The sequence below is a fragment of the Nicotiana tabacum genome, chromosome 18 (genome assembly GCF_000715075.1).
Source record: "Nicotiana tabacum cultivar K326 chromosome 18, ASM71507v2, whole genome shotgun sequence".
In the NCBI taxonomy this organism is placed as follows: domain Eukaryota; kingdom Viridiplantae; phylum Streptophyta; class Magnoliopsida; order Solanales; family Solanaceae; genus Nicotiana; species Nicotiana tabacum.
The window spans coordinates 130,213,660-130,230,512 of NC_134097.1; the positions used below are offsets into that span (position 1 = coordinate 130,213,660).

The following is a 16,853-nucleotide window of genomic DNA, read 5'->3' on the forward strand; positions in this document are numbered from 1 at the left end:
CAAGAGGTGGTTGCAAATGCATTTTTAAAATTGAATTTGCGGCATTATTGTTAGAAGCATTATCAAAAGACATACACAATATTTTTTTATTTATATTATAAAATTCAACAACTTCAACAATAGTACTACTTATAAACGCAGCAGTATGACTCTGATCTTCATCATATTTAAAAGCGATAATACGTTTTTGTATACAAGTACTATCATCTATCCAATGGCATGTAATTGTTAAATAATCATTTCCATTAACAGCATGACCAATATCATAAGTTAGACATACTCTAGAAGGAAGATGGCTAAACAAATAACGTATGTATGTTTGATATTGTCCATGAAGTCTAAAGATATCTGCTCTACAAGTACTTTTAGGGATACCTTTAAATAAAGGATTGCAAATCCTTTGAATATACATAATAAGATACGATGAAGAAGCAAAAGAAAAAGGTAGACAACCTAAAGCAATCATTTTTGCTAATTCCTCAAGATCCCTCATTTTATCATATTTTACTAGACCTCCAGTAGTAGGGTTAATAGTTGTTTGATTTCCATCCCCATCAGTGCCTCATTCTATGGGATGGTCAACTCTCATATGTCTACTAAGCGTCCCAGTCCCACCTAAATTTCCTCCAGTCAAATGTTTAAAAGTATCGTTACAAATTGTGCACCTAACTCTATCAGTACCTTCTACTATTTCAAAAAAATTCCAAACCTTACTTCTTTTTCTACGAGTAGAAGTCGGAGCCATAGGTGGTCTACTAGGAGTGGTGCCACGACCACCACCCCTTGTAGCACTAGCAACTCCAACTCCAATACTACCAACTCCACCACTAGTAGGTGTAGGTGGTATCTCATCTTCTATTCCAATTTCATTATCTTCTATTCCAAAATCTTCTTGTAATTGTTCATAATCTATATCTACATTATCATTAGGCGATGATTCAGAAACATGTGTCATTACTATTACTATCAGAAGCTCCAGGACTACCTCTTTTTTTATTTCCACCCCTACCAGTAACTTTTCTACACGCTCTTTTAGCAGCACTAAACATATTGTAAAAATTAAAGTATAAGCTAAAATTAAATATGCAATTAAAATATTAAATAAGAGAAAGAGTTGGAGGGAGTGCACCGAATTCGACAATAAATTGAGCACTTGATTACGCAATTCCGGTGTTACCACGAACAAACGTCAAGCAAGTATATCAATTTTGAACTTCAAACTTCAAATTTCCGAATGACAACTTCCGATAAATTAAATTCAACAAAAGAGAGTCAAATAAAAATTATAAAATTAGAAGATGAAATCTTGCAAATTGAAGGGAAGAGAGAAATTGAGATTTTGAGAATTGAGATTGAGATAAGAATTTTGAGTGAAAAAATGAAGAAGAGGGGGGGGGGGGGGTATTTATAGATTTTTAAAAGGGTTAATTTTGTAAAGTATTAAATACAAAAAATTAAAAAAAAATGGCCATTTATGCAACAAATCCGTTGGCCAACGGATATGTGATGAAAAATCTGATTTTCCAACGGATAGTGGGCCCCACGCTGCAGGAAAGTACAAAAAAAAAATCTGACAGTTAATCGGTTCGGGCACTGTTCATGCCAACCGGGTTACCCGGGCCCGGTTAACCGCTTGCCCAAATGAACCCCTCCGTCCCCGGCCTAACCCCCTACCCAGCCCACCCGGCCCCCTATGAACCGGGTCGGTCCGGTTCCGGTTTAAACCGGTCTGGGCCGGTCCGGTTCCGGTCCAACCCGGCCCGTTAGCCACATTTACCCCTCCACCCCCACCCACCCCCTACCCCCGCAAAAAAATATTTTTTTTACCTTAATTTTTTTTTGCAATTTCAATTTTCTGTTTTTTTGTTTTCTGCAGCACCCACCCCTCCCCCTGCACAAAAAAAAATTTACTTTTTTTTTTGTAATTTAAATTTCTATTTTTTTTCGTTTTACGCCCCCCCCCCCCCTTAAAAAATAATTTTTAAATATATTTATCATTTTTAATTTTATTATTTATCGGTTTAAAGGCTCAAATTTTACAAGTTCCAAAATTATGAGTTCGGAGGTTTATGTGTTTGAAAGTTTACAGGTTTGAAATTCCGCGGTTTTGAAAGTTTAGCGGTTCGAAAGTTTAAGAAATTTGTGGGTCCAGAAGATTGTGGTTTGAAAGTTTATGACTTCAAATAGTCTTGAAAAAGTCATTTTCCTTAATTTGCGTACCAAACACCGGAAAATAAATAAAATTACTATTTGTTTTCCATGAAAACATTTTCCGTCATACCAAACACACCCAAAATGTTTTCTAGACATGCTTTCTAATGCTTGATCGACGAATGAAAAATAACTTCCTAATAATAGTAAAAAGTTGAATGAATATTGTGATGAATTGCCACCTCTTACAAAAATGCAGGTTAAGGATGTGGTCCGACCTTCCCCCAACCCCACCATAGTAGGAGCTTAATGCACCGGGCCACCCTCTTTTTGTATATTAACGATTGATAATTTGTCTAAGCGCTTGAGTATTTTGATGAATTTTGTATACTACCAATTGGATGGGGAGCCATGGCGTAACTAATAAAGTTGTTGTCACTGTAACCCTTGGTCACGGGTTCGAACCGTGAAAACAACCTCTTACAAAAATGCATGGTAAGGATGACCCTTGTGATCCGATCCTTCTCCTGACCCCGCGCATAGCAGGAGCTTCGTGCATCGGGCTGCTCTCTTTTTGTATATTAACGATTGATAATATGTTCAAGTGTTAGTTGAGGCAAATAATATGAAGCTAAAAGTTCTGCAAGGAAACAACTTCCATCCATAAGTGAGGGAAGCCATTTTCCCTTTAGATGAAAAACATTTCCTCATAACCAAACCATAAAATAACTTTTTCGTGAAAACATACTCCAAAACAATGACAGCCATCATACCAGGCGCAAAAATTGACCTATAAAGTTAGTAAAATTGAGGAAAGAATATCACAAGGCAGCATCATGATATCATTTCCTCAAGTATTTCGAGAGGTAAAAACAAAACGAAAATGGGTTATTTCCTGTATTGAAACTAAGATGATTAGTTGATTACTTCATTAACAAAACTATAACAGCTTTTCTTACTTCTCACTGTACAATATCATTCATGACTGCATGTTTTCGCTGAAGACGTCTTCGCCTGTTAGTTTCTGCATAAGTGACACTGAAAGTGGAACCAAACAAATACCTTTGCTTTGTACATCAATTTGTTCCCCCCTGCCATTCTGTTTACTTCATTCATAAATAACTCAAGGAGATAACAATAATTTATGCATTAGATTGAACGATTAAGCATATTTTTACCTGTGCGTGAAAAAGGTAATCACTGTTGTTGTGAGAAGTGCTTTCCATATTACACAAGTTCTGCAGACAAATGAGTAAATCATGAACAATGCACGTCTAAACGGAGAAAAAAAAAAGAACAACGCGCTTCTTTTACTTCAATGCACTGAAATTGATTAGAACCTGAATCTGATCTTGAAGAGCCTTGATATAGTTGTAAGCCTCATGGAGGACAGAAGCTGCGCCAGCCTGCAATACGAGTCATGTCTTTTTGAGTATTGGATATGTAATTAGAGAAAAAGAGTGAAGCTGGTAAGTCACTGAAAAGGGAAAAAAGTGGCTTGCTCATGTCTTTTTGAGTATTGGATATGTAATTAGAGAAAAAGAGTGAAGCTGGTAAGTCACTGAAAAGGGAAAAAAGTGGCTTGCTGCTTCTGGCAGTTAATTACCTTGCCAGTGGGAGAAACTAGCTTTTGCAGCACTGCAATCTTGTCCGTTATCTTCTGGCTTCTCCCCAGCTTCTGGCTTTTTCTCACTGGCACCCGCTACACAAGACAGAACAACACCCTTCAGGAAGCTCGTCACTTAATTTGAGCTGCTGATAGAGCTACCTTTCACTAGAATGCCTCTTATCATCACGAATAATATATATAGGGAAAAAAGAAGAAAAAGACTAAAAGGAAGAGGGGGAGGGGGATAAAGAGTATGGTTACAGACCCTTTTTCGTCTTTTAGTGAACTGAAGATCAAAAAGTGTGCATTTTCTTTTGATAGATGAGATCAAAGAGTGTACATGACAAACGATTTACATCAGACCACCAAATACTTTTCCTCCATGTGATTGCCCAACTGCGATAACTGAAAAGATTTCTTAGTTTGTCCTCATTTCCTCTTACCAGTGAGATTTTCTTTCTCCTCAGGTAAACATAAATCTCTGATTTACAAACAATGGATGAAAGAGTCTGAAAATGTGAGCAAAAGGATTTCTGCATTATGCAATCATGGATCCGGAAGAGAAGTATCTAAATGTAGGTTCTGCAACCAATAATTTAGCGGCACATTGTGTTCAATATACTTCATCTTTTTAGTCTCTTTCTATTTTTAGCTAACTAGATTTTTCTATTTTGGGTCTTAGGCCTATTTTCACAAGACCATATAAATACTAATTGTCATGTACTTTTCTAAGTTTATAAGATTGAAGATTGAAACCCTTGAGAGGTGTAGGGTATCTAGTTCTACTAGTAAACTCTTACTTCCTCTAATTAAGGTATGTTTAGTTGTAATTTCCTTTTCAGCTTAATGATTTAGGTTGTTCATTGGAATTCTAGCAAGGATTTGAATCTTTACTCAAGTTTGCGGTTCAATCTCATTGAAGGCCCAACTCCTTTGTTAATTTAACTTGGTTGCAAAATTAGTATTACTTGCTTGTTTCCAATCTATCTTTATCCTTTGAATCTACATATACTAGATTTCTCAAAGGAAAAAATTGAAGCTCAAGCTAATGCCACTAATTCCCAGGGTGAAAAGCCAAATTCTATAAAGTGAAAAATAAGGTCCAGAAATGTTCAGATCACTGACACATTACACTTGAGCAGCCCAATAGTCACTTCTCCAGGATTATAAAGTAGATGAAAATCATGCTTTGGTAGTGTCAACGTACAATCAATTAAGCATGCCTCGCAACAATCATAGCTTCAGAAACATGGTATTATGAGAGAAACAAACATTCATGAGAAACCTAAACCAAGGAACAGATATATTGCAATAACTACAGACAGAAAATTGGAGCATATACAGCTGCATTACTCATGGGACCCTAAAAAAACAAAGTTGAGGGGGCAGGGTGGAGAAGGAAGGTGCGTACCCATATATTTCCCCAAAGCTTCCTCTCCCAAGGCTAAATTTGCTTAGACCTCTGTCAGTGCCCGCTGACAGCATTCTTTTACATTCTGCCTTTTTCAATTTTCTAAAAGAAAGTATTTACACATACAGATAGAAGAGCTGACCCACCAACAGACAAACAAATCCTCTTTATTATCAATAGTTCAGTCATCATCGGACAGACAAACAGCAGAACTTACATTAGTAGCTTCCCCTGCAGAGGAAGAACCTCCCTGTACACTGCCCAGTGAATGAAAGTCAGATAGGTCTACTGAATCAATGTTACAGCCTATATCTGATAAAGGTAGCATAAAATTAGGCCTGTTTGCACGAGATCGATTCTCCATGTCTAGAAGCAATTCCCGTGCAGAGAGATGTGCATTCTGTATAGCAGGCATTCCTCCAAGTCCATGGTCCAATGATGTACTCCCAGAATTAGAAAGATTTACAGCTAATTTGGGCACTATGGTTGGCTGTATTTCATCTTGCAAAACTTGCAATGGGAGTGATGTTGATCGTAGAGATGAAAGTTGTGGATGTGAAGAAGATGATGCAGCCACCTTAACAGGTCGTGGATGACCTTGCACACCATTTGGAAGGATCGATGAGCTGCTAACAAGGGTTGATGTAGGTACCCTGAAAGGCTGAAGATGAGGGGCTGGAGCACGAATATCGCCACCTAATCGAGGATTACCCTTGGAAGGGTTGATTATGCTAATGAGAGGCGGCCTGCTTACAATTCCTGTAGGAAATGCTGTTGAATGACTAAAAGCAGCAGTCTGCTGATCAGCTGCAGGTGGAGATCTTAATGTAGGCCGAGAGGTTCCCCCAGAATATATTGAATAATCAGCAACTGGTAAATATGGGACAGAAGTCTGCTGGCCCCCCACAGGTAGGCGAGCTGAAGACAAACCACTGATTGGGGAAGATCTTAAACAAGCTCGGGCTGAAGCTTGCTCGCTGGCAGAAGATGAACCAGTCATAGGAGAAGACCTCAAACTATGCTGCCGCCATACCTGATGCTGCATATAAGCAGGAGGCTCAACTGGAACAAAACAAATTATGGTTACGTTTAGGGTTCACGAGAAACATTGAATTCAAATCCCCCGTCATATTTAATGCAGATACCAATATAAGTTCAAATTTTCTGACGGGAAATATCAACTAATGGTTAGGAACACATAAACAAAAAATATATAAGTACCTTGCTGCACAACTGGACGTGCAGTAATTTCAAGATCTATGCATTTAAATCTGAAAGCGTTAGCCAGAGCCTTATTCATGAGAACTTTTTTCTGATTCATATCAAGCTCATTCTTCTTCAAAAGATATGCTGCCTCAGCCTCCTGAAGCTTTAAATCATATTTCTTACGAATTGGTGCAGCAACAACCTCTATCTCCTTCTCGCACTCAGCTCTCAGATGCAATTTCTGTTCAAAGAGAGGAAAACAGCTTAACAAAATGAAATAAATGATGCATGGAGTCCCCGAGTATATAATCATGGAGATATTGGACACAAACCATATCCTCGTGGCCTTTTGTCACTTGTTCTCTTTCTTTATGTTCCCTTTCCCATATGATATGAAGGGGGTCAGAATGGAAAGGAAGAGCTGAATTCCAAGTGGCCATCTGATGGGCAGGATGCACTGGCGTATTGCTAGATCCTTGAAAAAAGGCAACATTAACTTTATGTTGAGAGACTGCTTGACTAGGAAGCTCAGCGGAACTCTGAGCCACTTGAAACGCAGTTTCAGTATTCTGAGAAGATGCACGAAGATCAGCAATGGATTGAGGATGCACTCTGCTGACTGCTGGTAAGATTGATTGATTGCAGGTAACACTTATGTCTGAGACAACAGATGCACGAGGCACCAGATTTTCCCCAGCTGGAGAAACAGTTTGATGTAAAGGTTCTGCTGCATAGGGGGAGGATCCAGGGATTGGAATAAAGTTTCTTTCAACATGGGATGCACTCTCTCTGTGAGTATGGTGAGTGGCAACGGGAGTAGCAACGGGAACGCCATCACCTACTGTACGATGTTGCTCACAACTGTCAGCTAACATTGCTTCAGAAGTGTTGTTTATAATCCGTCCAGAAACAAGTTCAGTTTGTATTCCAATCTGGTTTTCACTAAGTAGCACATTGTTATCATGTGTTCCATTATCTCCTGAAGACCTGGAACATTCATCCAAATGTACCTGATCCAGTAGAAGTGTCACAAATCAATCTGACTATATCCATAACTTACAAACGAAATGCATATGCTGGCACAACATGTAAATTTTTGAGACAGACTTGCACAGCACGTCTGCACCTGATAACACTAATTTACTTCACTGTTTTATGGACTGAAATCAAACTCTAAGGTCGCATGGAAATTGATCTGTCAAAGATGATCTAAACGGAACACATATTCACTGTTTGAGACATTTTAACTTGCCCCCAGAAAGCCTTATACTACTTGTATCCAGATTTAGAACCTAAACAGACAACAGAATGATCCAACACATGCATCATATAAACATGCAACACAAAAGCAAACATACTGAATTTTGCCGCAAAGAACAAGCATTATCGGAAGAAGGAACTGCTTCTAAACAAGGCAAGTCTGCTGGCGATTCCTCTGGAGTTAATTGGTTTCCATCAATGGAGCTAATTTCGTCTCTCTGGTTTCCATCAACAGTTGGCAAATCAGAATTATTTTCCGGAATAATATTTTCTGTACCCAGTTCTTGATTAATGTTATTTATTTCAGAAATTTGATCATGTCCCACAACTTTGTCAAGAGGAGCTTCAGATATTTCCAATGAACAGTCTTGACTTCGCTTGTCTGATGCGACTTCACCAGTATGTTCTTTGGAAAGTAGAGGAACCTTACAAGCAATTTCCTCTCCACTGCCACCTGAATTACCTGCTTCATCAGACTGCTCAATTGCAGTAACCAATGTTCTCCCCGTGGTGGTGATCTCAGCTTGCTCTTCTGAAACTGAAGCTTCTAAGACTTTAGTAGATAGAACAGGAAGAACATGGCACTCGTCTTGAGAAGATGCAGGTGCATCAGATGCTGCCACGTCGCCATGCATGCCAGAGACAACATTGTCCGGACACTGTAACTCAACATGCTGTCCACATACAGGGGTAACAGTCTTGGGATTACTGTCAGAGACATTTAAACTTTCCTCGGAGCACCTCATGCCGTCCCCAGAATCAGATCCAAGCAAATGGAGCTCATCAACCGCATAATGGGAATTATGCATCCCCTCATTCCTCATAGCAGACAAATTAGCCTCAAGCTCTTTGAGTTGCTTGTCCTTTTGGCATTTGTGCTCTTCCATTTTCCTTGAAAACTCAGTTTCTAATGCTTTATGTCTATCCTTAGTTGCTGCAGTCTGACCATGTATAGAGCGAAGAACAGCTATCTCCATTCTGTACTCCTTCTCTAGCTCTTCCTTTTTCTTCTCCCAGATTCTATGGAACTCCTCAATTTTTTCTTGTTGCTTTTGTCCCAGCATGGATATTTGCCTGTCACGTCTGCACTGAACCTCCTTAAAGACCTTTTCCCTTTGACTGTCCATAAGTTTTTCCTCAGGAATTACACTGCCTTCTCCACTGAACCCTTTATCTAGTAACCTGTCTTTGATATCGGTTTTCACGTTCAGTGGGGTAGATACTACTGCTTGCGACATGCTTCCCTTATATGGCTCTTCTTTAACAGATTTCACTGATGATATAGGATATCTTGGAGCATTCTGATCCAATCTCTGCAAAAATATCTTCTTTAAGGAACGCAGCTTCAGATAGACATTGTATGCCTCTTCTTTAGTGCATCTAAACTGTAACTGTTGTTTTACGAGCAAGAATATATTGTCTTTGTCAATCTTTTGCTTCGCGATTGAAGCTGCGATCCAAGACTGACAATTACAGTAGACATCAATGAGAACACAAGTTCAGTAAATTCACTAAAATGAACATGTAAATTTAAGGCAATAATAAAGATATCTCAGGATGCAAAGAGAGTAATGAAATGAGACAATACCTTTCCACAAAGCTTTTTAATACACGAACGACTACTTTACCATTAGCAAAACTTGAGCATGTTAAACTTGTAACCCCCACAAGTGAACAGTAACTAGTTTTCTCTCTTTTCTTTTTCGTGAGAAAAGTGATTCCAGTATAAAATCCCATTCGTGCAACGTAATATGGGAAATAATCACTAGCTAGAGTTACTTGCACGTAGAGAAGAAAAAATAAAGAGGAGAGTTTAGAGCAGGATTTGAAATCAAGAGAGTTATAAGTATGATACTTAAAAGGAGAAGCACGTAAGATGATGGATATAGAGGCAAGGAGCAAACAAATTTTCTTGCCCTCAGGTTCCGCAAAGCACCAAAAATTAAATAAAAATGTAAATCAGAAGAAACAACACAAAGAAATCAGCAAAAATCTTCAGTTAGAAGTTGCCTTAGTTCTGCCAAAACTTCAAAAGAACCTAGCATTGGGTTAGACATGATTTGCATTGAAACTTGAAGCTTTTGTTGCACTTATGAAGCTGAGAGGTGTTTGAACTGATGCCATCCACTCTATGCATTCCAAAAGTCCCATGCCCAAAAGAGATGTGTTCGAACTTGAAGTATGAAAAATGTCAGAAGTACTTTATTACTATATATGTGCATATATATGCACGTCAAAAATAGGTGAAATTTATAATTCATCAGTCCACACGAAAGACCATTCAAATTGCTGGCAAGTTTCCTAATACGATTATCAACAACAACAACAATATACCCAGTATAATCCCACAAAGTAGGGTCCAGGGAGGGTAGAATGCACGCAGACCTTCCCCGACCTTTGTGAAGGTGGAGAGGCTATTTCCAATAGAACCCCGGCTCAAAGAAAATTGAAAAGAGGCAGACACAACAAGTAGTAATAGCAGCCAGATCAAGAAAATTTCCTAATACGATTATATCTACAAATATTTGTCACTGCAATCCTGATACAATTATATCCACAAGTATTTGTCACCACACATAAAATTATATGATATTCAACACAGAAAGGGTAAAATTATGATTTACATAACTAGCATAATCTAAGAATAAAAAACAGAAGCAAAGACACATTGAAAGCGGATGAAAAAAAGATACTAACCAGAGATATCTGGAAAGCCTGCAAAATTGTTTCAGGTTCCTTACTAACACGATGATTCTCCATAATATATTCCAGAAATTTTTCGGCAGTATGCTTGATGACTTCCTGCATTTAGATTTTAGAGCCATATCAACACAGTGAAAGACCGGGGTTGTGACTTTAAATTTTAAAAGCAGTATTTATTAGTTGGAAGTTGAGTATGGTAGTCGTGCCAGAATACCTTTTTTATTTTCCTTTACACACAGCACCAACGTAACTTAAGTTTTTCTCCTGATATATCATACCAGCCCTTCCCACAACCCCAACCCTTTAAAAACTGAAGGAAGGGAAAGGGAAATAGAACAAACTATACATGATAAGAGGTTCGTCATGGCAGATTAGGAAGGGTAAGATAAATTTCTTAAGAATAGAGTCATAAGCCAAAATGCTTTTCAAAAGCATCATCGAAGAACCTAAAGCTCTCAGGAGGGTGAGGGGCAGAAATGCAACAGAAAGGACGAACAAATTATCGTAGTAAGATTCACTTTCAGGTTAAGGAAATGGCGCCGGCACATTTTTATGAAAATTTGGATAACCAAACATGTACTAAGCTAGGAAGAGAGGACAGCCAAATGGAAATAGCTTTCATACAAAAAAGGAAGAATATTTGAGCCAATGGCGAACAAAGAGATTATAGGAGAATAATAAAATTTAAGATTGCTTAACCAAACACCGTCATTCGTGAAAACTAAGTACTGGATTTAGGTAAGATCTAAAATTTGTAGAACGTAAGACAGTCTCATTGACAGTTATTGAAGAAAGTTCTCAAATTGCAGCGCCCTTATGTTTTTGGTCAACGCGCTTCTAACCACTTAACCGAGAGCAGAACTAATATTGTCTGTTAAGGCTTTAAAGAAAGAGTTACAACAGCAAACGCAAGGCGTCCCGTAAGTGCTCGTAAATGTTTTATTACTCAAACAAAATTCTAAACAAAGGAGTAAATATCCGAGGTAAGTTAACCAGGGCGTACACCTTTCAACTGAACAGAAAACTGACCCTTTTGCAACATTTCACAGAGTACACGCATTTTACACCATTTGTAGATATGAGATTAGCATTTCCTTCTGTGGAAAACTGAATTAAAAAATTTATATGACGTGCAATATAGAAGTCAATACCGAAACTTTTATCACTCCAAAAAGTTTTGCAATCTCAGCTTTTAGATGGATATGGAGGCTCTTCTGCTCATTGAATAGGATTCCTCTTTCTTCAGGCGCAACCAGGTCTTCCTCACGCAACAAACTAGATGGAGATCCAGAACCATGCTCCCCATCAATACCATCATCTTCACAATGATCTGACCCAAGAAAGACATATTAGCAGCTGTTACTAAAAAGGCGCCACATGTAATCTATCAGCAAGAGTATGTTCTTCTAGAAACAGTTAAATATATGGTGCAACAAACATATACTAACATGAGGATAATCTATTCAAAATTGTTGACTGAAGAGATACCTCTTTTCGAGCAGTTTTTAAAAAACGAAAAGTGCAGAAAAGCAACAAGGTCTATGAGGCTTGAAGAACTGATAAGTGAAGCGCACAATTTACTGAAAATAAAATATTGCTAAACATTTCACTTTTGTTCATACGAAAAATGATAAACATATATGAACTTAGTATTTGTAATAATCAAATTACAGTTAAGATTACTAACTTCAGCATTCAATGTTAATCTAACTCTTCGATGAAGCTTCAATAAAGTATAGTTTCAATACGGCCATCAAAAGACAAGTCCAATCGCAAAATGAATTTTAAAATTTCATCTAATCAGCGGAAAACAATTGATTTGCAGCATCATTTGATATTTGATTGCTTTAGTAGATGTACTAGGCTAAAAGGCCTAAAGAAGAAAGTAAGGATAATCATTCTAATGAGTGCAATACGAAGGATGAGTAGTCCTATTCAGAAATTTTAAAATTATCATACCCTTTGGATATCAAAAAGCCTTTTGAAAAAGGAGAAGAAAAATTTCTCAAGAATAAGGAGGAATTTCTTGAAGAATATAAGGCTATGGTAGAATTCATGTATGATGGAAATCTTAATAAAGAAAGTCCAGAGTTTCATATCATTTGTCAGATCCAGTCACTATCATATAATAACACTATCCACCAATGAGAGTTAAACGGTAGAATAGAAAATAAATAGCTCGATTCCTTATTGTTAAATCTGTTAACGGCCAAGGCACGTCTCAACTCTTTCATAAGAGTTTTCTCCAAATATTTGTTGCAGAAAATCATCCAAGATATCACCAATTGATGGCCCAGTACCAACAATAGAACACCATTAGAAAATAACAGTTCTGGAGAACCTCACCCAAAATGTGTGTGTGTGTGTGTGTGTGTGTGTGTGTGAGAGAGAGAGAGAGAGAGAGAGAAGAATAAATGAAGCACCACATCACTTTCATAGAACTTATAACGAACTACATAAGGACAGCTGTAAGAATATATATGCCTGAGTGCATTTCAGTTCATCTACAGCAGAGCGATTTAACACACAAAATAACAATTATCCCAATAATAAGTGTGTGAGACACATTGGGATGCCAGTCACAAACATTTCTGAAGGAACATCTAAACTTGTAGGTACTAACAACATGCAAAGGTCATCAAGCAAGAGAAATAATGCAAATAAGATGCAGAAAGATCTGACAGATAAAAATATGGAAGAAACAACTTGCTGATTCATACACTGTATGAGAGGAGAACACCATCTTATCCATATATAACATTTCCTACAACTATTTTACAGCATGATGAAAATATTTTAGAAGTAGAAACAACCTAGGAAGCACAACTGCAACTGTCGTGGAATAGTTCCGTTTTTGTTTTTGAAAATACGGTAATAGTTGCGGAATAGTTCCTTTTTTTTGTGATAAGTAAGGTGTTGGTTGTGGAATGGATGATGTTACTGTTCAGCAACTGAAGAACAACTTGGCATAGGTAACTATGAAAGAGGTCTGAGTTTATGTTCCTGTTATGAAGCAAAATTAAGTACAAAACAAGTGAGGCAGTGTTACAGACAAACAAGTCTATTTACGTTACAACGATAACAGCAACAATTCCACCTCTCAATCCCAAGCTACTTGGTGTAGGCTACATGAATCACTGTCTATTTCGCTCTATTTGGGCTCATTGAATTCCGGTACTCCATAACTTGGGGTTTTCAAACACTTTGAGTTATCTACGATTTCTATTGATGTATACATCTCTATACATCCAACAACTTATATAGGCGTACCATAATGAGTCATGACTAAACCTTAATCCCAAGTAGTGGTGTCGCCTATATTGACCTTTTTTTTTAAATTGTGTTAAAATTTTGTTATATCTGCATGGATTCAGATATATTATGGTGCCTACATCATCCCATTTAACACCTTCAATTATCCTTTATTTTTCTTTTTTGATAAGCTAACACCTTCAAATATCATAGTTTAAACATATGCACCAGTGCATTCAGAGGTCTGCATAGGAAATACCAAATCATCTCACGCGATCTTCCCTCATTTTATCATCTATATGTGTTACTTGCACATTTTGCTGAATGTGATCATATCTGATTTTATCTAACCTTATATGATCACACACCAATCTTAACACTTGCATTTCAACAACACTCATAATGAAAATTATAGGCAATGCATGAAGCTTCTTTTACACTTCCCAGCATCCCAAGAGAGAGCTGATCTAGTGCTACTTCTCTTTGTTATTACAATAAAAAGGCCAAGGAAAACAGAAACAAGAAAATGAGAACTTCAAGAGAACAATTGGCTTACCCGATGCGGTACCTCCTTTCTTTTGCTTTTTGTATAATAACTTGTAAGTTCTGCCATCCAGTGTCTTCCTTTTTAAGCCAACAGATGCTGCAGCATTTTTCTTGCTAGTGCTAACATTTTCAAATTCCGTTGTCAGCTTCTTCGCAGTCTTCTCTCGGTTCTCCTCCTTCTTTGTACTAGACGAATTGGATTCTCTCCCTAAGCACCTTGATCTTGATGTAGGAGAGCACCTCTCAGACCTTTTTAAGGGTGTCGGATTATTCTGTTGTTCAAGTCGCACAGATTTCCTCTTAGGAGGAGGAGTAGATGGTGTCCGCATCTCTAGGCGCTCAGACTTCCTTGTACTTGCAGGGCTTAAAGCCTTTTGTTTCGATGAGGTTTCCTGAACTGAGCTTCTTGTGGATCCATCTGTCTTTCCAGAACCACGACTTGATGATCCTTTACCAACCAGTTTGTTCTCTGAGTTATTACTCTCATTATCCTTATTTTTTCTCCCAGATGTAGCATCATTAGCCATCTTCAGCTGTGATAAATAAACCTCAAATTACGTCGAATGATTCTTACTGCACCAAGTACTCACAGTGCAAATAATCCAAATGCAAAAAAAAAAAAAAAAAAAAAACTTCCCTGACTAACAGTTGAAGCTTAAAAATAGAAAGGTGCGAGATTAAAAGCCATCCTGCAACAAGGCTCTATGCAAATTAGCATAAGCCCACTGAAGTTGCCTGTTTTAATAGAATCCAATAAATGGCAATCATACAGGAAACTATTTCATTTTCTTGGAAACAGTTTACCAGCTTTCCCCCTCCCACCTACCGGGCAGCTCAGTACACGAAGCATCCCATGTTCACACAGGGGTGGAATGTAGGCAGCATTCTCTAATGCAAGCAATCAATGACTACTGATTCCACAGCTCGAACCCCCTCCCACCAACCCTGACCCAAAAATTCAGCTGCATGCCCAATCGGTCAGAAGAATTACAAAAAGCTATTTCCTGAATATAGTAAGGAAATGGTTCAACATAACACATTTACAATTTGAATAGGAGAAAAAAACAATATCTTGTGTTTTATTTTCAGATCTCTTAAACATAAAACTAAAAAACCAAAAAAAGCAAAAAAGATGATGGCCCAGAAAACCAGTTGACCCCAAATTTCAAAAGAATCTGATGTTCAGTCACTCATAACAAAGCAATTTCCTGTATAGTATCATTATTCAAAATCAAGATTTGCTTATTCCGTAAAGTGTAATTGCCTGCATGTAAGCTCTTGATTTTACCACAAAAAAATACACAACACTATACAGAATAAGTTTAAGCTCCACTGTTGAAAATGCTTAAGAAACTTTAATCGTATGAACCATATTCAGTTACTAGCAAAAATCAAAGAAGAAACTTACTTTAAAACCCTAAATCAGTGTAGTGTATGTACTATTAGCACACTCGTTCAATGGCGTGGAAGAGCTGAAGTTTCAGCCAAATCGTTCCAACTTTTGCAACTCATAAATCGAAATTCCGGATAATCCGCCCGGCGTTCCACTTTTTCCCGCTGTCCCTGTGCTAATTTCAGTTCAACTAAATAACACCAAACTCATTATATTTTGCTATAGTATAAAAGTATTTGTACACAGCAGTTTAAGAAAAAAATATTTTTAAAATTTTTGGTCTAAAATAATTTAAAATATAAAAATATACTCCCTGCATTTCAAATTAGACCAGGTACTTTCCCTTATAGTCTGTTCCAAAATGCTAATCTAAACACACTAGATTTAGCGAAATGCTAATCTAAACACACTAGATTTAGCGCGTAAATCGTAAAACTAGAACTTACTTGTTCGCGTAGCGGAAGCGGAAAGAACAGATGAACCGCGGCTGGAATTATTAGTCGTCGGTGGTTGTCACGGTATGTATTTTAGTATACACACTAAGTGTACTTATATAGGGAATATTAGGGTTAACTAATAATCCTATTGGGCCTTAAAGCACTCCTTATGGGTAGATCCAATTTTCGTACATCTCCCACTCACACATAATGTGAGTGCTCATCTAATATGAGAAACATATTCTCATCTCCTCAATCATTCATACAGGGAAGTAGACCGTGCGACCAACATACTGTGAGAGCTAAGTGATATACATTTGTTTAGGAGTATATAGCATCTCATCGAGTGCAAACCTGCAAGTAGATCATAAAGTATGCAGTACCCTAGATCATATAAATCACATTTGATATAGTCTCAAAATCTCATATACCATTATTTCTTGTATTTACAATCATAAATCATAAGTTATAATTGGTGCACCAGTGAACACAAATAAATGAGATTCTATCAATAATCTTCCTCTTCTCGCGATTCCCTTAACATTAATATGATTGCTTTTCTAGATATGCTCCGCTAGACTGAATCTGTGTACATGGTCTTTTGGAAACGCGCTAAGATAGTTAACATCGCACTAGTTCTCAAGTATATGATCAGAGTCTCTAAGGGTACAAAATCTTGAGCTATCATAAAAGTTATGGGCTCACACAACAATAAGTTAAGAATGGACTTATGTTAACCCAATTGGTCGACATTAGCACACATGGTATGAAACATATGCTACAGCATTTTCTCCATTTTTCCGAGGAGCGTGTGTCTTTTATCTCATAAAGAATGATGTACAGATGATATTTAGACCCCATAAGTATCTAAATTTGAGTTATTTG

The 16,853-nt window shown here is 37.5% G+C and overlaps 1 protein-coding gene across 3 annotated transcripts; it reads right to left on the reverse strand.

Moving 5' to 3' along the window:
* Window positions 1-2,853: 2,853 nt before the first annotated feature.
* LOC107809471 (uncharacterized) lies at window positions 2,854-15,749 on the reverse strand. Of its 3 annotated transcripts, XR_012702309.1 has the most exons (13): window positions 15,547-15,749; window positions 14,149-14,671; window positions 11,492-11,670; window positions 10,335-10,439; window positions 7,736-9,100; window positions 6,710-7,387; window positions 6,393-6,618; window positions 5,389-6,233; window positions 5,172-5,273; window positions 3,758-3,853; window positions 3,492-3,557; window positions 3,330-3,389; window positions 2,854-3,250 (listed from the first exon to the last, which is right to left on the reverse strand). XR_012702309.1 is itself a non-coding variant. In XM_016634116.2 (12 exons), exons 2-12 carry the CDS (start codon window positions 14,663-14,665, stop codon window positions 3,131-3,133), a joined length of 4,257 nt encoding a protein of 1,418 aa, XP_016489602.2. In that variant the 5' UTR covers window positions 14,666-14,671; window positions 15,547-15,749; the 3' UTR covers window positions 2,854-3,130. The 3 variants fall into 3 exon arrangements, 2 of the variants coding, with proteins under 2 accessions (XP_016489602.2, XP_075093391.1); XM_016634116.2 differs by lacking the exon at window positions 5,172-5,273; XM_075237290.1 differs by lacking the exons at window positions 2,854-3,250; window positions 3,330-3,389; window positions 3,492-3,557; window positions 5,172-5,273 and having other exon boundaries at window positions 3,781-3,843.
* Between the last annotated feature and the right edge of the window lie 1,104 nt (window positions 15,750-16,853).

What these genes read in the sequence shown, in the direction of transcription:
- LOC107809471 (XM_016634116.2), bottom strand. Translation starts at nt 14,665, where the DNA reads ATGGCTAATGATGCTACATCTGGGAGAAAAAATAAGGATAATGAGAGT. An exon ending in CTCTTCAAGATCAGATTCAG is followed by an intron (nt 3,390 to 3,491) that starts GTTCTAATCAAT and finishes ATTTGTCTGCAG; the next exon opens with AACTTGTGTAATATGGAAAG. An exon ending in ATTACCTTTTTCACGCACAG is followed by an intron (nt 3,251 to 3,329) that starts GTAAAAATATGC and finishes TGAAGTAAACAG; the next exon opens with AATGGCAGGGGGGAACAAAT.